The sequence below is a fragment of the Danio rerio genome, chromosome 6 (assembly GCF_049306965.1).
Source record: "Danio rerio strain Tuebingen ecotype United States chromosome 6, GRCz12tu, whole genome shotgun sequence".
NCBI classification, from domain to species: Eukaryota; Metazoa; Chordata; class Actinopteri; order Cypriniformes; family Danionidae; genus Danio; species Danio rerio.
In genome coordinates, this window is record NC_133181.1 from 11,796,849 (window position 1) to 11,820,000 (window position 23,152).

The 23,152-nt window shown below is 34.8% G+C and overlaps 1 protein-coding gene across 8 annotated transcripts in view; it reads right to left on the reverse strand.

Moving 5' to 3' along the window:
* Positions 1-372: 372 nt before the first annotated feature.
* lnpk (lunapark, ER junction formation factor) overlaps positions 373-23,152 on the reverse strand; it is a 25,014-nt gene continuing 2,234 nt past the window's right edge. For 3 of the 8 annotated variants that reach the window (XM_005165764.6, XM_005165762.6, XM_005165763.6), the window contains exons 4-14: positions 20,677-20,864; positions 20,428-20,486; positions 20,201-20,241; positions 17,537-17,620; positions 17,391-17,442; positions 15,562-15,774; positions 10,908-11,013; positions 10,752-10,822; positions 7,726-7,890; positions 7,420-7,506; positions 373-1,673 (exon numbers count right to left, since the gene is read on the reverse strand). In XM_005165764.6, the coding sequence (XP_005165821.1) occupies positions 1,513-1,673; positions 7,420-7,506; positions 7,726-7,890; positions 10,752-10,822; positions 10,908-11,013; positions 15,562-15,774; positions 17,391-17,442; positions 17,537-17,620; positions 20,201-20,241; positions 20,428-20,486; positions 20,677-20,864 (1,227 nt within the window). In that variant the 3' untranslated portion in view covers positions 373-1,512. Of the gene's footprint in view, positions 1,674-6,866; positions 7,061-7,171; positions 7,209-7,364; positions 7,507-7,725; positions 7,891-10,751; positions 10,823-10,907; positions 11,014-15,561; positions 15,775-17,390; positions 17,443-17,536; positions 17,621-20,200; positions 20,242-20,427; positions 20,487-20,676; positions 20,865-23,152 lie in introns of those variants that run through there. The other 5 variants (XM_073952636.1, XM_068221658.2, NM_001159912.1 and 2 more) reach the window with 3 other exon arrangements.

Here is a 23,152-nt window from a genome sequence, read left to right on the forward strand (position 1 = left end):
TAAAGATTTACATGAACAAAGGAAAATTAAGACAATATTTTAGTCAATTTAAGACTTTTTAAGGCCTAAAAATTTTGACTTTGGAATTTAAGACATTTTAAGACTGCACAAATACACTTCAGCTAACTTAGTTTATTCAAGTCACCTATAGCGCATGTCTTTTGGACTGTGGGGGAAACCGGAGCACCCGGAGGAAACCTACGCCAACAGAAGGAGAACATGCAAAATTCACACAGAAATGCCAACTGGCCCAGCCAGGACTCGAACCAGCGACCTTCTTGCTGTGAGGCGACAGTGCTAACCACTAAGCCATCGTGTTGCCCCAGGCCTCTATTTTACTACTCATTTCATTACAACATTTAAAGAATCATGTTTTAGAAAATGAACCTTTATTGGCATCATACAGTCTGTAATGCAGCAGACGTGCACAGCAACTTGCAAGTACGTAAAAACAAGAACAATTGAATAATTCTGGCTTCAAAGCTTAAACATTTTGTGTTGCTATTCAGACAAAATCAAAGAAATAACTATGATGCTAAAAAACTATGATGCTATGATGTTTTTTGTTTTTTTTTTTTGTTCATGAACAAAATCCAGGTTGAATCCTGCTGACAAATAAAGCGTAAACATCAACAAAGAAAACATCTTATGAACAACAACCAGTTATTTTGACAGATTTTGTAAACTGTGCATTAAGTTCCAGACATATTCCTAACCAGAAAGGCACAAGACAGTTGAATTACACAAATAAGCACAATGTAAAAAGATATTAGTTTACTTAAAAAAAGTGAGTAAACATACTGCTTTTAAAGCAATTAGGTGACTTTACTTTAAAAGGTGAGTAAATCCATTGCGATAAAGGTGTTAATTAAACAATATATGCGCAAAATTATAAAATTAAGTCAACTTAACATCTCCAAGTTACAACTGTTTACTTACTTTTTAAGTAAAGTCAACTTGTTGCATTTAAAACTAAAGGTTTACTCACTAAAAGTAACCAATTGCTGTGTAACTAACTATTGGCCACAAAAATAACAATCATTTAAACCTAAAATAAATATTTAAGAATCAAAATAGTGCATTTGACAAAAAAAAAAAAAAAAAACAAGTCTGGCAACAAAGAGTGTATTTTTGTTCAGGTTGCACTTTCAAATAACCCTGTAAACACAAAGATAGCTAAACTTATCCTGCTACAAGTTTTATCCTTATTTACTATTAAATAATTCCTCTTAACACTGCAAAAACATACTATAAAACAGGAGTTTGTTTTGTTAAATCACCTTCATACACAAAACATGCGCGGGTAATGTGGTCATCACCAATCACCACACCGCTTCGATTACTGTACTGTGGGTTATGACACTCAGCCCATTATGTAAACCTTGTAGTGCATATATAAATAAATTAGCAGTAAAAACGTACAACGGCCTCCAGAGCTCAAAAGATGTACTAAATTAACATGCACTAGAGTGAAGAAGCTCAAACCCCAGAAAAAGCTCCTGTTCACACGGTTTAGTTTGATTCATCCTCTTTCTTTTGTTCCTCCAGGGCTTCAGCCTCTTCACGCGGGACGTCCTGAGGCTGTGACTCTTCAGTTTCTGATTCCTGCAGGACAGGCGCCTCATCGGCTGCTGGGTTCTGAGGGTCAGCTGATGTAGTTCTTTCCATGTCGTCTGATAAAATGAAATGATGAAATACAATTATTTAAATTCACTCCTAAATGTTGAGGCTAACTGAGTACGTTAGACCTGTTAATGCATCATTTGTGGTGATGTTCACTCAGCATGTTTAAAAGGAGCACAACATGCATTATCAAGACTGTAAAGCAGGCGATTGTTAATTAAAAGTAAAAAATTGTAATCAACGAACCAGGCAATAACACTTTTAAAATGTTATCAGATCATATTCAGCATTTTAGACATTCGGTAGACAATCATCTGACCATATTGTTGGAATTAATCATTAATACTGCATATATAATAGGGCTGCATGATATTGGAAAAATCCGACATTGCGATATTTTGTTTTTATGCAATATATACGTATATTTATACAGCAGTTCTGTCTGGTTCTTGAATCTGATTGGCTGATATTATATATTCTGCAAATTACAGCACTCGTCCAGGCTCTTAACCCTTCACTCTTGTGTATTACTTCACCCACATACAGCGAAAACAGGAGGACACTCTACAGTTTGACAAATATTGCTGCTGTTGGACAACATCATGTACTTTTAAAGCTTTTTCAGTCGAGAATGTAGTTGTTAAGATTGCAGCTTTGCAGTTTATTTATAAGGATAGTGCCTGTTTTAAAATAATTATAATTTCTGAGAGACATCTTTGAGCAGAGCAAAGACGGTTGACGTTGTTCATCCACAAGACGATGACAGATACCACATAATAAGCCCTTTGAAGAGAAAAACAGCGTAATTTCTAACTAAAGCTGATCAAATCCTTATTAAACAGAAAAATGACATTCTAAGGGGCCAATCAAACTGAAGGAAAATCGAAAACCGATTTTCCGTTCTAAAAACATGAGGCACACCGCACTGCTTTTTTAGTTGACAGGAAAAAAGATGCATGGTGCACCTTTTATGTCGCTAAGCAACAAATGAATTAGCTGAGTATTGTGCAAAAGTGTTGCTGTTGATATTGGTATCATCCACGAGTCTCTCCTCCATCTTCAAAAGTCTCCGTAGTCATCTTGACAACACAAACACTGCAGTCACCACAACGGAAACCCCGCCTCTGCTTTCATTTGATTGGAGAATGAAAGACGCGACTGACGTAACGTGCTTTTTTCGCTCAGAGTTGACTTTTTTCAACTGCAAGCTCACAGAGCACAACGGCAAAAACACAAGGCGCAGCAGGCGGATAAAACGCTTTAAAATGCTTTGGCTTTTTCTGGGTTAATTATTGTGATCTCCCGATTGCAACAGAGAAATACTGGGAGATATCTCTGTAGACTAATGGCATTTCATGCCGTTCAGCCTTAAAACCTAAAAATGTGAGCAAAGTCAGCTGTTTTGTCATCACTTTAGACATTACGCTAAAGAATCGTTCAAATACTACCTTTAAAGTGACTATGGTGAATTAATAACTGTTTCCGCTTTTCTGACGCCAGCTTTTCTTTTTTATATACACGATGCCGTCGAACTGTTGTATAAACACACCATCACACTCGTAGCAGTGCGATGTGGCTGTACATCATTACTGGTGGGACACTAAGGCAAGTGCACTCCCACCAGTGCCGATATACAGCCAAATCGCACTGCTACTCATGTATTGCTCATATATATATTCACTGTAAAAATAAGTTGACAACTCTAATTGTAAGGCAACTTGCTGCAACTTCTAACCCAAGTACACTATAAAAAATCCTGGTTGGCTTAAATTTTTACGCTGAATAAAATTAACCTTTTGAGTCTATTGAACTTATATTATTTTAAACTGCCTTAAAACAGCTTGTGTAACTTATAAAATTAGGTTAGAAGATGATTAACTTAATTTAATAAGTTACAATGACCTAAAAACATTTGCTGCCAGGACTAATTGTACATATAATTTTTTTACAGTGTACTGCACTTGACTCAGTTTAAGTTGATTAAACTCAAAAATGGCCTGAAGCTGGTTGCCTTAAAAATTTAAGTTGAGTCAACTTTCTTTTGTTTTTACAGTGTTACGATATGGCTTGAATAGCTCTGTTTGAAAGGAAACCATTAATTTAAATTGACTGGGGTGATTTATAAGCGTGTGAATAAAGTATAAGAAATTATAAACTAATAGTAAACAAAAATAATTACAATAGAGCAAAGAAAAAGTAAAATAAGTAATAATAAACAGTTAAAATATGTATTCGGGTACAGAAATGGAACAATTAAATGTCAAATGAAAAACAACACTGTGTAGTTGTTCTTGTGTTAATATTTCATTATAACATTTCATATTAATTCTTTTCATTCAAGTTACTAATGTTGTACTTTTTGTAACCGGATGCTCTTGAAATGCCTTTTGAACACATGCAAATGGTAAACTTTCACTTTGTTATGGTTATAATTTGGTGGTGCTGATCAATAATAATCCCAACTCAACATTGCATATCCTGTGATGTGACTATTGCGGACACACACATTGCAATATTGATGCCGAAACAATATATTGCAGCCCTATAATTGCAACACAAACTATGTCCATAAAAGTGGAATGTCAAAAATGCAGAAAACTCCCATAAAGGCAATTACAAGATCAGACATGACAGATTAAATATATATTAAAAGATATTTTAAATACAGACAAACACACACACACACACACACACACACACAAACACACACTTTCCCGTCTTGTAATGGTGATTACTGTGTTGCATGATTTTGTGTATGAGACTTGAGTCTGAGAATTGGAAAGGACTGTGGCCATGATTTTTTTTACCCATAGTACCCAAAGAGTCAAGAATTTCAGCATCATGCAGTGTGTACACTACAGTTCAAAAGTTTGGGGTCAATACATTTTAAGGAGAACCAAATAATGGTTCTATTAAGTAAATAATGGTGTTGAGAAGATATGTTGGCTGCTTGATGATGTAAATCTTCCATTCTACCATATCCTATATGTTTGAGAATTCAGATTGAGATGATTTGAGCTTTATGATGGGGTGCGTAATCCTTCTGGAAGTACAGTAGTCTTCACGCTGTGGTCATAAAAGGATGGATACGGTCAGCAACGATACTCCAGTGCTTCCCAACCCTGTTCCTGGAGGCACACCAACGGATATTTTGAATGTCTCTCTTTTCTGACCCATTCATTTCAGGTTTTGGAGTCTTTTCAAATGTTCTGAGTTGATTCAGGTTTGTTGACTAGGAAGAGATTGAAAATGTGTACTGTTGGTGTGACTTCAGGAACAGGGTTGGAAAACATTGCTCTTGTAGACTGGGGTGGTTAAATGAGGACAAAAATTATACACTAATATGTATCATTTTCACAATAATAGTATATCCGATACACGATAAATATGAGAGATGCAATAAGTTATTTATTTTATGTGTATCTGCATATACTGTACAAATCTGACCAATCAGATAGGGTTTTACTTTATACCCGCCTCCCAAGTAAGTGCAATTATGCTATTACTAAATACAAATTTGTAGTGGGAGTAGAGATGAGTGAGGAAAATGAGAACAACGAATAAGAATAAGATCAGAATATCTGCTGTTGTTTTTTTTAACTGCAATTTGATTTAATTAGATTTGAAAAAAATATCCACTACCTTTTTACTTTAGTGTGATCGTTATATAAATAAAATATATGTTTAAAAACAGTAAATAAAATTAGCAATTCTTAAAGGAAATGTTTTATCACAAGAAATACGGTTCTCATAACTCTCAACAACAATAATGCATATTTTCCCCTATTTTTATAGAGCCCTAATTCACACCATTACACTATACAGTGCAGGAAGGATCAACACTTTCATATTGTTTTTGTCAAATTCTGATCAAACCATCTAATTTCGTAGCAGAAATCAAAACACATGAGACCAGGCAACAATTATATACTTTTGTTGAGTGTCTGCGAATTTTAGCCTTTGTTCTGTTCTTATCTGACAGGAATGGGTTTTCTCCCTGGTGCTCTTCTTCTGCTGCTGTAGCTCATCTGCTTCAAGGTTTAATGTGTTGCGTGTTCATTCTGCAGTCCTGCAGTGTAACAAGTGGTATTTTTGTGCTTTTCATTTAGCTTAAACCAGCCTGGCCATTCTCCTCTGACCTTTGGCAATACCAGGGCATTTTTTGTCACAAAGAACTGCTGCTCACAGAATTTTTTATATATTTTTTGTGCCATTCTCTGTAAACTTTCATGAAATGGCTGTGCATTAAAATCACAGTAGATTAACAGTTTCTGAACTAAACCAGTTTGTCTGGCACTAATAAACAAACCATGTTAAAAATAGATCAATAAAAACAATAAATCACTTTTTCTTAGTATTCTCTCGTTGAATTTCAGATTGTCTTGACTATGTCTACATGATCAAATTTCTCAGGCTATTTTTGTTTTTGTTTGTTATAGTGAACATGTATAAGTGAACATATAACTGAACAAGTCTATATAAATGGCTGATTAATAATACTACACTTTTTTAGATTTACAGTAGGGCTGCACAATACTTGGAAAATATGCAATATTGTTGTTGAGTGTTGCAATAACAAAAATTCCCACAAAATAACTAACTTGAAAAATGCTACTTTAGCAGCAATTAAAAAAAAAAAAAATAAATCATATATATATATATATATATATATATATATATATATATATATATATATATATATATATATATATATGTGTGTGTGTGTGTGTGTGTGTGTGTGTGTGTGTGTATACATTACTTATGTTATAATAACACTTAAACAAACAGGTAATACATATTTTTAATCATATTTAAAAAACGATGTAACATTTTGACTTTAAAACACCACGAATGGCTGAAAACCTCACCGGAAACTCATACTCTTTTTGGCCGTTGTTATTTTCCTGTCTTTATTTTCAGCTCTATGTTCCCCTAAAATTACCTACTGGAGAGGCGGGGTTAAAGATAGTAAAGGCCCCATCTGATTGGCATAAACAACCAATGCATTTATCACACAAATGCTTGGCACTTAAAATTAACTCAATTTATAGCACTTTCCTGCGATATAGATCCTTCAAGTACTATTATCACAATCATTTTTCGATATATTGCGCAGCTGAATGTCTGTTTTTTATGCTTCTATTCATAAAAGGATCCTAAAATATGCTAAATGAATATAACAGTTATTTTACATCATTATTACATTACGATTTTATTGTCTTTTTATTCAAATAAATGTAGCCTTTTCTGAGTACAAGGGCGCACTCACACTCTGCTATCCGAACCATGCCCAGGCCCATTTCCCGGATAAGTTGAGAAGCGGGCGGGCTCAGGCACAGTTCAGTTGGCCAGCCCTGGCCCGATTGGAGGAGGTGTGCCAGAGCACGGTTCACCTGGGCTTTGGCGCAGCACGCTCAAAGCGCGCTTAAGCCTGAAACTGAAGATGAAATGTGACTTTTAAGGGACTGTTTCATTTGGATTTATTAATCATTCTTACTGTTCAATGAAAACAAAGTTTATTAGTTCATTAAAGACGCAAACCCCTCACTGAACGACAGCTGCACCTTCAGCAAACCTCCTAATTACTGCAGCACAAGGACATTATGGTTGTTTATGAGTGTCAAAAGTGGCGGAAATATTTGACTGTGCCACTGCATATAAAACGACTAAAATTATAAAACATTTATATATATATATACACACATTTAAATATTATTTTTTAAATCTTGATGACCCCAAACCTTTCAATGGTAGTGTATGTGTAAGTAGTGTGTGTCTGTGAGTCGGTTCTGGGACCTGTGTGAATTCTCTCGAAACTATGAACTTTACTCCAGGGGGTGCCAGAGTGAGAAACACGAGTGGAGCGAGCCGAGACAATACGGTCTAAAAAAAAACACATTGATAAAAACAGAAAAACAACACTCACACATAACACAAGCAAACGAATGATGAATGTAAATGACTTCTTCAAAACTGCAACATTGTTTGCGCTCCTCGTCTCCTCTGGGAGGCTTTACTCTGTGCAGTTTTGGACAGATGGCGTGATGACTTTTTAAAATGATTTTGATTATGATGTCACTGACTGTCAGACACTTGAAATACCTTCAGGGGCGTCGCTGTCCTCCGGTGTCTCTGTGGCGGCAGAAGATTGCGTTTCAGGAGATTCAGAGCGCAGCCTGCGCTCAAAACTGAATTCTGGGAGCCTGGGGGCCTGGGGACGTGTTTTTCTCGCAGGGTTCATGAAGTAGCAATAAGCACAACGGAAAGCTGTAACAAAAACCTCACGTGAACATACAGTCATGTGAATTATTTAGGATACCCTAATGAATACAATAGTTTTTCATATCAGGACATGATAAAAATCTGTATGGTCAATGGCAGGTCTTTGGACAAATTGGAAGATAAAACTGCTGATGAAGAACATCACATGATATCTCGTACCGTGTCATTATTCATTTAACAAAAATAAAGCAAGAATAGAAAAGCCATGGGCGACAAACTTAAACCTATGGTTCAGAAGCATGCAAAATTATAATAATTCCCAACATTTATAGTGCTTTACTGGACACTCAAAGAGCTTTACACATGGGAGGAATCTCCTCATTCACCTGGATGACGTAACAGCAGCCATATTGCACCACCAATACACTTTTCGAAGGACATCCTGGGATTTTTAACAACCACAGAAGGTCAGGACCTTGGTTGAACATCTCATCTGTAAGACGGTGCTCACTTAGCAGTATAGAGTCCCCTTCACTATACTGGGGCATTAAGGGCCTATTCACGCTATGCCATTCGTACTGTGCCAAGGCCCGTTTCCCGGATCGTTTGAGAAGTGTGAGTGCGCTGAATCGGGCTCAAGCACTGTTCACTTGGCCGGCCCTGGCTCGGTTGGAAGAGGTGTGCCTGAGCGCGGTTCACTTGGGCTTTGGCACGGTACGCTTGTGTGTGAGTGCAAAACGCGCCAAAGCCCGAAACCGAAAGCGAGACGTGACTTTTACGTGGCTGTTTCATATGGATTTATTAATCATTCTTACTGTTCAGTGAACGCAAACTGCCGTAGTTTATTAAAGACAAAAACCCCTCACTGCACGACAGCTGCGCGGCTTCAGCAGACCTCCTTATTCCTGCAGCACGAGAGCTTTATGATTGTTTTTGAGCACCAAAAGTGGCGGATCTGTTCGGCGAAATATCTGACTGCGTGTCACCGCATCTCTAAGGACTGTTTGGTGAAATATTTGACTGCATGTCACTGCATAACAAACCACTGAAATGATATAACTAGAGAAATCTCCACTGTGCTGCTGAGTGAGAGAGCGCTTCTCACTGAACAGTGCAGCATCGATGACGTAAGCGTGCCGAGGCCCATTTGTGGTGTGAGCGCGGGCCGTCGGGGGAGACGGGAGGGGGGACAAGCATGCTTTGGCCCGGTTCGAGGCAACTGTACCTAGTGTGAGTACGGCCTAAGACCCTACGCAGAGCACAGGTTGAGCACCCCCCTGCTGCCCTCACTAACACCACTTCGGCAGCAACATAAACAAAATAAAACATAAAATAAAAGTACTAGTATCTTGTAGTAATTAGATAAAGAAATTATTTTCTGAGTGTTTTTGGCAGTTTTTGCCACAGCATATGTGTTTACATGCACACGCACCTGAAGGCTTCTGACCAACGTTGTGCTAAAACTTGAGCTGATGATCATTTAAAGGTGCTGTGTTTGAGTTTTTGATTCTTCTAAAGCATAAAAATACCATAAAATGTTTGCAGAATTTTAAGAACATTCTTGTTTATCTGAAAAGCAATGCTGAAGTCAGATATTCTGCTTTGAAAATGGGTCTGCTGTGCCGGAACGCTGTCTTTGTTTTGGTTCTTTTAACCCGCCCACTGCCAGTGTAGCCAATTACATTTCAGCAAGCCATTCAGAAGCACAGAATATGCACTCACTCATAAAATGGTGAGGTTTACAATCTAATTAATACACATTAAACCTCTTTGACATAATTAAATGTACATGCTGAATCACTGATATGTGTTGGTTTGCACTGAGTCACAGTTTTAAAGTTTAATTTTCAAGATCTGAAGTAAACTATCTGCTGCTGCTTTCAGTATATGGCACAAATGTCATGTAAAATGGCATTCAAACTCACATTTAACACTGAATAAAGCACATGAGGTGTACCTGAGGTGATCATTGTCAGTTTTCTGTTGTTCAGCTGCAAGAAATAGAAACCGTTTCTAATATATTATAAATATTCCTATTATAAATATTCCTTTGCGTGCCATTGCCTTTCATACAGAACACAATTTATATCAGCCTTTGGGCTTGATCGTCAAACTGGGGTTTCGGTCCTCAATCTGGCAAACTGCGCTTGCATTTGTTTTAATCCAGGACTGCAATACCTAATTCAACCACTGGGTTTCAAACTTACATACTGCACCTTTAAGACATTTAATGGGCAGCTCCTGGCGTATTTTTGTCAATGTAGTATGTTTTGTCAATGTTGGTCATCTAAGGTTATATTATCCAAATTTTAAGACCTGTCAATGATTTTTTTTATGTCCTGATAAGGAAAATTGGAATTTCATATAGTGTCCTAACTTTTTCACTACTGTATATACACACAGTTTAATGCATCATCCTGTGAAATTTTATTCCTTTTTTTTTTTTTTTTTTACATATTTCCTGTTATGTTTAACAGAGCATGGATGTTTTCACAATATTTCCTAAAATAATTTTTATTTTTATGTCTTATTTTTTAATTTTTGCTGGAATAAAAGCAGATTTTAAATTTTTTAAACATATTTTAAGGTCAATATTCTTTGATAGGCTAAAGAATGATCCACTGTTGTCCAATGACCTGCATAATTGCTAACTTTACTAACAGTAAACTTTAAGTACTAACTTGACTAACAGTAATTTTCCTAGTTAACCTAATTATGCCTTTAAATTGCACTTTAAGCTGAATATTAGCATCTTGCAAAATAAGTAGTAAAATATTATTAAATTATATTAAATTAGTAATTAAAATTGTTTAAAAATGTGTTGACAAAAATCCTCAGCACAAAAAAAAATTCATACATCTGCAAGAAACAAAAAAACTTCATAATGTGTTCTGACAGACTCTTACCTACAAACTCAAATTCCTCCTTCAAAGCCATACCGTTGTGGGAAAAACACTGCTGGCAAATCAACGCATATCTGAAAGCAAGAAGATAAAGACCAATCATTCTCACGTCACCTGACAGAATTTAGCCTTCTCTTGAATATTATACTGGTTTAATACCTGTTTTGAGGTCCATCTCCCACCAGATACTCAATGACTCTGTCCACAGCGCCACGCTCTCGTGGAAGGATGGGTCGAGCGAGAGGTGGGCCAGGGGGACGCATACCTGTAATAATCAATTGATATCACAAATTCTGAAATTACAATAACATATATTGCATGCAGTGATTTTTCAGAAATGTGACATTATTTTTTCTTTAAGGGGTGATTTTTTTTCTCCCCGCGAGTGACGTGAAGGAGCATTTTAACCATTGTAAATGCAATTTTATAATTATTAATATTAAATAACTGCATCTGTGTTATCATTCATGTCAAATGCTTAAATTTAATAACTAATGATTTTAATCATTCAGATTTACTGTTAAAGCTTATATTAAAGAAAGAGGTACCAATGGCACTTAATGAAATTTAGGGTTGCAATATCAATACAGAAAAATTTTGTACAATATTATTACGAAAACATTAATATTATTACAGAAAAAAATGTAGAATTACATCAGTAAGTCCACATTGTATTGACTAATATAAACGCATCTAATTGGCTTCAACAGTTAAAAGATCAACAGAAACATGTCTGATTGGCTATTTGAAAACATCCAACACAAGTCTGTTTTAAAGTCTCAGAAAGTACTGATTTAGTGAGGAATGCATTAATCCTTGAATACAAAGCTGGCTGGGAGTCTTTATACATGCTTAAACTGTAAGATATTTACCTAAAATTTAAAATTCTCACTTCATTTTCTCACCCTTGTGTCATTGCAAATCTGTTTGATTTTCTTCTTGTGTACATCAAATAAGATGTTTTGAAAAATGTCTCAGTGTTTGTTTTTGTCCATATATTGGAAGTCAACAAAGTAAACACTGCTTAAAAAACATTATTTTGAGTTCTGCAGGGAAACAAAATGAATCATGATTCTTTGGAATGACCAATTTTGGTTTTACATCTATTCACATATTACGTATCACATTTACGTATCATAATTACATATTTCCTGTATGTAATTACATAAAAATACACATAAAACACATAAAAAATACATATAAAGCAAAAGTTTGTAAATACATATTACTTCTCTGATGTAATTACAACATTAAAACAATGTATTTACAATGTAACAACAATGTAGTAACAATGTAAATACAATGCTCTGACAATGTAATTACAAAGTAAATATAATGCAATGACAATATTATTACATCCAAAACAAAAGATTGTAATTACATATGTATTGTGTATATTTATAAATGTATTTAATAATGTATTTTAATAATGTATAATAATGTGTTTATAAATATACAAATACTGTACACGCAATATACAAAGAAACATTTAAGTTTATAAATATTATCTTTGATGTAATAACAATGTAACAACACAGTAATTGCACACAAGATAAGTTTGTAATTACATATGTACTGTGTATATTTACATATAAATACACAAATACTGTACTTGATATCAACAAAGAAACATAAGTTTGTAAATTTTATCTTATAATGTAACAACATAGTAATTACATTCAAGATAAGTTTGTCATCACATATTAAATGTATATAACTATAACACACAAATACTGTACATGAAATATACAAAAACACATTTCAAATACTACCATAGCTGTAATTACAATGTAATAACAATCTAGCTACAATGTTATATCAATGGAATTACAGTGTAATACCAATGTTATAACAATGTAACTTTGATGTTATTACATGTCTATTACAATGTTATTACCATAATTACACGGTAATTACTATGCTATTACATTGACAGAACAATGTTATTACATTATTTCATATTAATTATAATGTAATGACAATGTAATTACATCCAGAAAAGACACTACTTACATATTTACTGTTTATATTTTCGTATAAATACATGAATTCTGTATATGCAATATACAAAAGAAATATGTAAGTTTAGAAATATTATTTTGGATGTAATTAAAATGTAACAATGTAGTAATTAAGGTTCTAATTACACGTGTACTGTGTAGTTACATATACAACTATAAATAACTAAAAATCTACATGCAAATTAATAAGATAGTTACATTTATAATTATTATCATGGATGTGACTGCTATGTAATTACAATGTAACGACACAGTAATTGCACACAAGAAACATTTAAGTTAATAAATATTATCTTGGATGTAGTTACAATATATCAACATAGTAATTAAGTTTCTAATTACGTGTTCTGTGTATATGTATGTATACAACTACAAATAACCAAGTACTTTACATGCAATATACAAAGAAAGATTTACATTTATAAATATCACCTTGGATGTAACAATGTAACTACAACACTTTCTAATACTACCATAGGTGGAATTACAATGATATAACAATGTATTACAAAGCTATTATAAGGTTATTTCTATGTTATTACACAGTAAGTAAAATGTCATTACATAGTAATTGCAATGTTGTTACAGTGCTGTAACGATGTAATTACAATGTTGTTACAAAGTATTTATAATGTAATGACAATGTCATTACATTCTGAATAAAAGACTAATTACATATGTACTGTATATATTCACCTATAAATACACAAATACTGTACATGCAATATACAAAGAAACATTTGTTAATAAATATTATTTTGTTGTATTTACAATGTAATTACAATGTTACTACATAGTAATTACATTGTTAATACATAGTAATGCTTATTACATTGTACTTACAATGTTATTACATTGCTTTTAACAATGTAATTACAATTTTATTACATAGTAAATATTATAAATACTATCTTCCAATGTAACAACATAGTAATTACATCCAAGATAAGTTTGTAATCACATATTAAGTGTACAGTGTATATAACTAACACAAATACTGTACATGAAATATACAAAAACACATTTCCAATACTACCATAGTTGTAATTCCAATGTTACAACAATATAATAACAATATAGCTACAAACTCTATTACTATGTTTTACATAGTAATTAAAACGTAATTACACATTACATCAGAATAAAAGATTGTAATTACATGTGTACTGTGTATATTTACGTATAAATACATAAGTACTGTACATGCAATATAAAAAGAACCATTTAAGTTTATAAATATGATCTTGGATGTAATTACAATGCAACGACGTAGTAATTAAGTTTCTAATTACGTGTTCTGTGTATATTAAGTAAACAACTACAAATAACCAAGTACTATACATGCAATATGAAAAGAAAGATTTTCATTTATGAATATCACCTTGGATGTAACAATGTAATTACAACACTTTCTAATACTACCATAGGCAGATCTACAATATCTATTACAAGGTTCTTACTAAGTCATTACAGAGTAAGTACAATGTTATTACATAGTAATTATAATGTTTTTTACAGTGCTTTAACTATGTAATTACAATGATGTTACACAGAATTTATACTGTACAGAAAATGTAATTACACCCTGAATAAAAGACTAATTACATATGTACTGTGTATATTTACATATAAATTCACAAATACTGTACATGCAATATACACAGAAACATTTTAAATATTATTTTTGGATGTTATTACAATGTTATTACATAGTAGTTACAAAGTTATACAATAGTAATTATGTTATTAAATAACATTGCTGTTATTACATTGCTTTAACAATGTAATTACAATTTTATTACATAGTAAATATAAATATTATCTTACAATGTAACGATATTGTAATTACATCCAAGATAAGTTTGTAATCACATATTTAGTGTACAGTGTATATAACTAACACAAATACTGTACATGAAATATACAAAAACATTTCCAATACTACCATAGTTGCAACTACAATGTTATAACAATGTAATAGCAATATAGCTACAAATTTTATTACTATGTTTTACATAGTTAATAAATGTTAGTAAATGTCGGCGTCGCTGACGTGCACCTCTCAAAAAATGTAACTACACGTCACAACAACGCGTAGCGCAAGCTCTGTGATTGGTCGCCTTGGTGGCACTGACGAGTCAGGGCGGGACCGAGAGCCGCACGCGGCGTGCGCCCGCTGGAGCGATTGTTTACATGTATGAAGTCCCGTGAAGGAGCTCCGGATGAAGTGTTAATGCAGACCAACAGAGACAGCGCGCAGAAGTATAAATATACAGCTACGCAGAAGTATAAACCAGGCTTAAGAGCCCCGTTAAGTGCACCGAAATGTGCATTTTTATTTAATGTTTGATATAATCCAACTGAAATATGAAGAGAGGGTGGGACATAGTGTAGCTCCTCCCCTTTTTTAAAAAACTGCCAGAGATTAAAAAAACCTTTGATTGGTGTGACAGACTAAGGAGACATCCAAAACATGCAGTGTTGGTGGGCCTCCAAGAACATGGTTGAGAAACACTGCATTAGAGAGCTTTTGATTACAATTTGGTGAGAAACTGAACTATGAGGTGATGTGAATAAAACCGCTGATCCATTTAGGCAGAGGTGACAAACTACAAGCTTTACATGTTTATATCAGATTTTTATCTTCTAAACATGAATGTTGTCACTGTTATAGAGCACATTAGCTTATAGATATCCTAAAAACGAACAATGCGAATAATGCTTTATTTTAATTTCATGGGACCTTTAAGGATCCATATAAAGTATATACCACAATAATGAGAGCACCAAACCTGATCCAGGTCCTGGAGAATATGGATTCATGCTTCTTCTCATCATTTGTTGTGGTGTTTCTGCTTGACTGGCTCCAGCAGGGGTGGATGCAGACCCAGCTAACCCTTTCTCTGGAGGTCCTCCTGGGGCGGTACGGAGAGGTGTGGTTCCCGGAGACATAGGGCCGAGTACTGGGCCTGGAGTAGCCATGGCAATATGCCTCTGCCGTAGCTCTGAAGATAATGAAAGTAAAGCACACATTATACATATAAGAAAAAACAAGAACACAATATCAAGGGTTGCTACAGCGGAATGGACCACCAACTATTCGGGCATTTGTTTCACTAAGCGGATGCCCTTCCAGCTGCAACCCATTACTGAGAAACACCCATACAGTGCTCGATATTAACCTTTTTGCTTGTTAGCACCGGTGCTCCTAACTTAAAAAATATAGGCGCATCAGCCAAAATTTTGTCGCACAAACCAATTACGAACACCGTTACAACAAGTTTTCAACAGATTTATTGCATATGAAATCAACACCAATCAAAATAACAAGCTAAAAAATATATATGCATGCGTGAGGAAAATATGTCTCAACAAAATCCCGCTATCACAACAAAATACATTTTATAACATGACTGAGTGACTAAAAGAAACACGGACTGCACACCAGCCCTGCACGCACTGCTTGACATGAATGAATCTGTTAACAATATAAATGTGCTGTTCTCACGGGTGCTGTCTGATATTGCGCTGTGGCTTTTGACATACACTGTACCTTATTATATGCATACGTCATGTTAATAGCAAAACCGGCCTTTTCAGCGATATTAGTTTACTCAGTGTAAGCCCATTTGCGATGGTGTACGTGGTGTTAAATTTGACATATAGTTGCCACTTGCACGGCGGACAGCATCTGGCGATTAAATGATGGATTAAACAGAACCTCTCATGCTAGATGTGGCAAACAGTTACCGGAAAATTCCATCCCACAGACTTTTCATAGCGGACTTGAAGTCAATTGAAATCTTTTATCCACTCTTCGAAAAAGTGTAGATGGCTGAGTAACATTCAGCACATGATCACTACTAAGATGTGTCATTATTTGTAACTTTAGATGGTTTCTGAAACAAAATCTGTCCGTGTTATTTTTATTCTCAACTTCGGCGCTGTACATTTTCGCGGTTGTAGCTCTCGCTGTCATCCCAAGCCAGAAGGCATTGACTGAGTGATTGACAGCTGATAATAACCAATCCATTCGCGGTCAGTTCTAGACCTGTGGGCCAATAAAAAGAGCGCTCAGGCAGGGCAAGCATTGCAGGCTTTGTTTGCTGCAGCAAGTTGACATGACAAACGTGTTTTAAATGATTCCTGAGCACTGCATTTCGTGTTTCAAGTGCAAAGATTCAATCTGCGTGAAAGTCTCCTAAATCAGAGCATGTGGTTAACATTTTGCAGTAAAAACTGGTTGCACACAACAAATTTATGCACTCGCACAAATGCTCCCAAATATATTTTAAGGTCGCATAGATAAAATTTTGGATGCATATGCGACCAAAATGGTCGCAATTTCAAGCCCTGCCATACCCTCTGTCATACACACACTGATACACTACAGCCAATCTAGTTCATCCGATTCACCTATAGCGCATGTTTTTGGACTGTGGGGGAAACCAGAGCAACTGTAAGAAACCTACGCGAACACAGGGAGAACATGCAAACTCCACACAGAAATGCAAACTGGCCCAGCCAGGACTTGAACCAGCAAACTTCTTGGTGTAAGGCGATTAGGGCTAACCACTGAGCCACCACAAACACAATCCAATAAAATAAAAAACAAACAAACCTTGTCCTGGTCTAGGGGTCATGTGGGGTCTGACTGGAGTGGCTTCTGCTTCCTGTAAAGACAAATCATACATTAATCTTAAATACATAGTAGCTTCAAATACGAGTCCATTCATCTGTCGCTTATGCAACATCACTGGGACTTACTGCTTTCTTTTTAGACTCAGGATCAAATCTCTCCAGTATGAGCTTAGCATTTTTGTAGGTCTCCGTTTCCATCACCTCCTCAAGCTGGCAAAAGGAGAATTTAAGTGTAAATATGTGATCCTCGACCACAAAAGCAGTCATAAGTGTAATTTATTTATATTTTAATGCCGTATCAGCAGCATTGGCTAGATGCATGGCACATCCTATACTAATTATACAATATATAACATGCAATTGGTTTCTTAATAAAGAAATAAAGAAAAAAAAACATACAAATAACAACACTGAGAAGTCTTACACAACCTTTCAGTACGATTAGTGATAAATATTCTAAAATAGCTCCAGACGACACCTTTTAAAAAACCTTTTAAAACATTTCATAAGTGTAATTCTTTTCAAACTGAGATTGAGATTTAGACATCATTTATACACCATCTAAAATTCACAATGATGCTTGGTTTGTTAGTGTAGTGTGCAAATTTTCAGGAAATCAGTCGGGCAAATAATTGACTGGTTTTATTTGTTTATCCAAATAAAAATGTACTGAATGTTCATGCAGTATAACAATTAACTCCTTTCAAAAAACTGTTGGTCCGTCTTTCTTGCTTTCTCTTTCGTATCGCTACTGCATCGTAATATAAAACTTAAAAAATTTCTAATATAGGCAGAGCAAACCATCTCAAACTAAGAGGGCGAGGGAGGGGCTCAGCAAATGTACACAACTAAACATATCAACATGTGTAAACTCTTTATGTATTTTAGCACTATGAATAAATTATAATCAAATTATATTTCTTACAGTTAGTATAGGACAATATTTGGCTGAGATGTAATAACTTTTTTAAAAAACTGGATCAGAAGATAAAAAAAAAAAAAAACTTCAGAATATTTACAAAATCGGCTTTTAGTTGTCTAAATAAAGTGCTTAGCAACTCACATTAATAATCCAAAAAAGTGAGTTTGATGTATAGTCAAATTTAGAAGTGGATCATGACCTTGGCTAAACCTTGGCTCTAAGGGTCAAACAACAAAAAATAAGTTCAAGAATCTTGGTGTTACTCTGGAGTCAGATCTGAGTTTCAGTAGTCATGTCAAAGCAGTTAGGAAATCAGCATACTATCATCTTAAAAACATTGAAAGAATTACATGCTTTGTTTCCAGTGAAGACTTAGAGAAACTTGTTCATGCTTTTATCAGCAGCAGGGTGGATTACTGTGATGGCCTTCTCACTGGCCTTCATTAAAAAAACAGTCAGACAAGTGCAGCTCATCCAGAATGCTGGACCAGGATTCTGGCCAGAACCGAAAAAATCAGAGCACATCACACTTGTCCTCAGGTCTTTACACTGGCTCCCAGTTACATTCAGAATAGACTTTAAAGTATTAGTGGCCTAGGACCTCAATACATTACAGATATGCTGACTGAATACAAACATAACAGATCACTCAGATCTTTAGGATCATATAAACTAGAAGTTCCAAGAGTTCAGTCAAAGCATGGTGAATCGGCCTTCAGCTACTACACCCCTCGCATCTGGAATCAGCTTCCAGAAATGATCAGATGTGCTCCAGCATTAGGCACATTTAAATCAAGACAGAAAACACATCTGTTTAGCTGTGCCTTTACTGACTGAGCACTGTGCTACGTCCGACAGATCACACTATTATGTCTTTATTTTCTTTTTCATTCTTTTAAAAACTGTTGTAACACATTTTAATCTGTAATTAAAATTTGTAATTTAATTTAATTTTTTAATCATTTTTATTATTTTTTTAATACTTGTCTTTTTTAACCTTGTTCATGTAAAGCACTTTGAATTGCCACTTTGTATGAAATGTGCTATATAAATAAACTTGCCTTGCCTTTCATCAAAGTTGTCCTAAAACTATTCAACACCCATTCTTCTCTTAGGACAATTTTGGAAAACTTCTTTGATCCACTTCAAATGTTGACTACTGTAGTTACAGCGGAATATTTACAGCATAGCTTCATGGAACATGATCTTTATTAAATATTTTAATGAATTATGCCTTTTATGCCTTTATGCCTTTTAAAAAAAGTCTATATTTTGACTATTCCCAAAAATATACCCGTGCACACGTATCAGACTGTTTTTGTGGTCTAGGGCAGTGGTTCTCAAAGTGGGGGTCGGGACCCCCCGAGGGGTCGCGGGGCAATGAAGGGGGGGGGGGTCGCCTGGTGATTTTTTCAAAAATCTATTTATTTTTATTAAACCATAAGAATTAACATGTTTTATCCATAACTATACTGAAAATAAAAATAGTAGTTTATAGTTACTATATACTATATAGTTACTATAGTAGCTTATAGTTACTAGTTCTATTGGATTGCAACCCCTGGGGTAATTACAGTATATTAAAGGCAGCAATAGCGTCAGATGCATTTTGATTTTATAACATCAGGTTATATTTTCTAGCACATTTAAAGCACTGACACGAATTTAATTCGTGTGTCTGCGTCATTGCATGCAAGGTTTCTGTATTTATAACCACCTCAGAGGATATTGGGGGTCGCGAGTCACTGGCATTGTTATTTTGGGAGTCGCGGGCTGAAAAGTTTGGGAACCCCTGGTCTAGGGTCACATATGAGTACCCACAAACAAGCTTAAATCTTTAAACAACATATTTGAGTCAAATCACTTACTATTTTCCGTTTTTGCGTTTTTAAATCTTCCAATTTGTCATCTGAAACAGGAAAAATCATGAATCAGTAAACCTATAATCATATTTAATCAAAATATGAGTAAGACGATACATTATCATTTTTTTAATCATACACATTAATAAACACATCCTAAGTAATAAAGACAGACACAGCTACAGCTGACAATAAAGACATGTAACAAGAAAATAAAACAATTATGAGCTTACTGTTTCTCTCTGTGCGTTTGGAGAACAGGAAAATGAGCACTTTTCGTAGTAGTAAAACTCTATAAATAGAGGGAGAAAACATTACTCCGATTAATAATTATGAACATCAACTCCGCTAAGCCAGGGTGTGTATATCTGTACAATGTGTAAGTAACAGCTACTGTAAAACATAACTGCACTAACAGCATAAATACAAAAAGCATGCTTACTACAAAGTCCTAATCCAGTACTAGTGTGCTTGTGACTCACAGTGCAGGAAAGGCCAGCAGAGGCAGGGCAGTGATGAGCCGAGCGCCCCACTGCTGGGGGAAGTACAGGTAATAAACACACAGACATGTCAGCAGGTACAGAGCAGATGAGTAGAAGAGAAGCCGGCCGACCCATAACTTCAGCAAACGCTGGTTCTTTGCACGAAACTCCTCCAGATCCTTTATGTCCTGTGAATGCAGGTGATAATGTCATATTGTAAGATTCTAAGCAATGCCGTTAGTTAAAAGCAGGAAAAATGCTTAGTAAAGAAACCTAACTTTCTTCAGATTTGAACATTATTTGATTTAAAGGGACCTATTATTAAAAAAAATCACATTTAAAAGGGGGTTACACACAATTGTGTGGCAACAGTCTGCGATTATAACCAGTTTCTAGTAGTAAAAATGTTTTAATTTTATTTTTTTAAATCACACTTTATAAAAAGCGTCTGCAGAAACACTTTGATTGACATTCTCCCTTTGTACATGTCATCAGCCGAGGAAAGCCCCGCCCATTGATGACATCTCTCCCTCATTAGCACAGGAAGCTAATTTTATTTTTGAATCTGCCACTATGCTGACAAACATGCATGTGTAGCTACGCCCCTTTTGAAACTCATTTAAATTGAAAGCGACAGTCGCCAAAATGGCACAATTAGGAGCGAAGCCTAAAAGTGCCAGTTTCAAATAGTTATGAGCTGAAACCTCACATACACACTCTAGGGACATTAGAAAGTCATTTTACATCTGGTAAAAGTAAAAATGGGCATAATAAATCTCCCTTTAAAACATGCGTTATTTGATTAAAAAGACTCTTTTTTTTTTAGAATGAAAAACACCTTTTGGTGTAATAAAAGTCTAAAACAAATAAGATCTTCAATGATTTTATGTTTTGCATAAAGGAAACATAAAAGTAAGTTTTATTTTGTAATTAAAACTTCAAGACTGAACTGAAACTCTTAGATTATCCATGCATCTTTTAGAAAAAGCATATTAAAATGCATGCATGACATCTCACAATCACTATTTTATTTAATTATATGTTGGAAATACAGACCTTGTTGCACAATTTTTTAAAGACAGAATAACAACTGTTGTTTAAAAGTTTAATTTTGTGTAATTATTTTGCTCTATTGTTGTAAAAATCTCATTGTATACAATGAGAATGATATATTTAGCCATAAACATTTAAATGGCACCAATGATTAAAAATCAACTTTTGTAAGCTGTTGGACAGACCTGTGTGTAGGTATAGTGTGTCCACTGCCATTTTGGAGAGATATAAACCCAACAAGTCTCTTTTTTTTATTTTTTATTTCCTGAAATTAAAATAGGACCCAAATGCCAGAGATTTTTTGGTCCACCACAATGTGATGTAGGAGTGCGGTTTTCCCCACCCACTGAATTAATTGACAGGCGCCATGTTTTTATAATAACACATATACACATGTCCACAAAACATTTAGCAAAGAAACTAGAATTAAAACAGTTGTTACAACTCTCTGTGATTTTTATAAGTTGTATAAGCTTAAAACATTTTTAAAACAGAGCATGTTTGTAAAAATGACAGAACAATCACTATGTAATTCTTAACTGCTATAATCACCATGGCCACATAGTGTTAGTAAACGCTAATATGTCTGTGTGTGCGTGTGTAATGCAAACGGCATTTGTCGTTTCAGAAAGGCTTGAATAAACTCAACCACAAATACATCAATTAACTGACTTGGTATTTTTGACTATTAAGCTTTCAGATTTCAGCTTCATCCGAGTCGGTCTCTATCACTGACTGCTGTTTATCTGATGTAATGCATAAGAAGCAGACACACAAGTGGGAACAGTGGGCGGGGAGAAGCAGCTCATTTGGATTTAAATCTACAGTCTACAAAAACAGCTACACTGTACTCAATACTGAAAAGGGCAGATTCTGGAGGCTACAATAAATTATCTGACAGGTATTTTGAGCTAAAACTTTATAGACATTCTAGACACACCAAAGGCTTACATCTTGTAAAAGGGGTAAAATAGGTGCCCTTTAAAATTAAAGAAATAAATCAGCAACTGCACTAAACTACACATTTTGTTAGTATGGGATGAATGCATGTTGATTTACAAAACAAAACATTTGCATTCTATACACTTCCTTTTATATTTTTTTCTTAAGCTTTAATTAAAAACATAACTCTGACTATTTCATTGACTAACTGTCTTTTCTTTACTAAAGTTCAAATTACTGCTAAACATGACTGAACTCATTTGATACAACTAGAAACAACTATGTAAGTTTATACATTTGATTTGGATTTTGTTATTTAAATATGCACCATATAAATCTGTGGAACGCTGACTCTGCTAAATAATGCAGAACATGTGAATATTGAACGGCGGGCATAAGCTCTGTTAGTTACAGTTGAAAGTGCAGGGTCATATTAAGCATAAAGCCCTTAGGACTTGCAAAGTGTATTCCTACAGCTCAC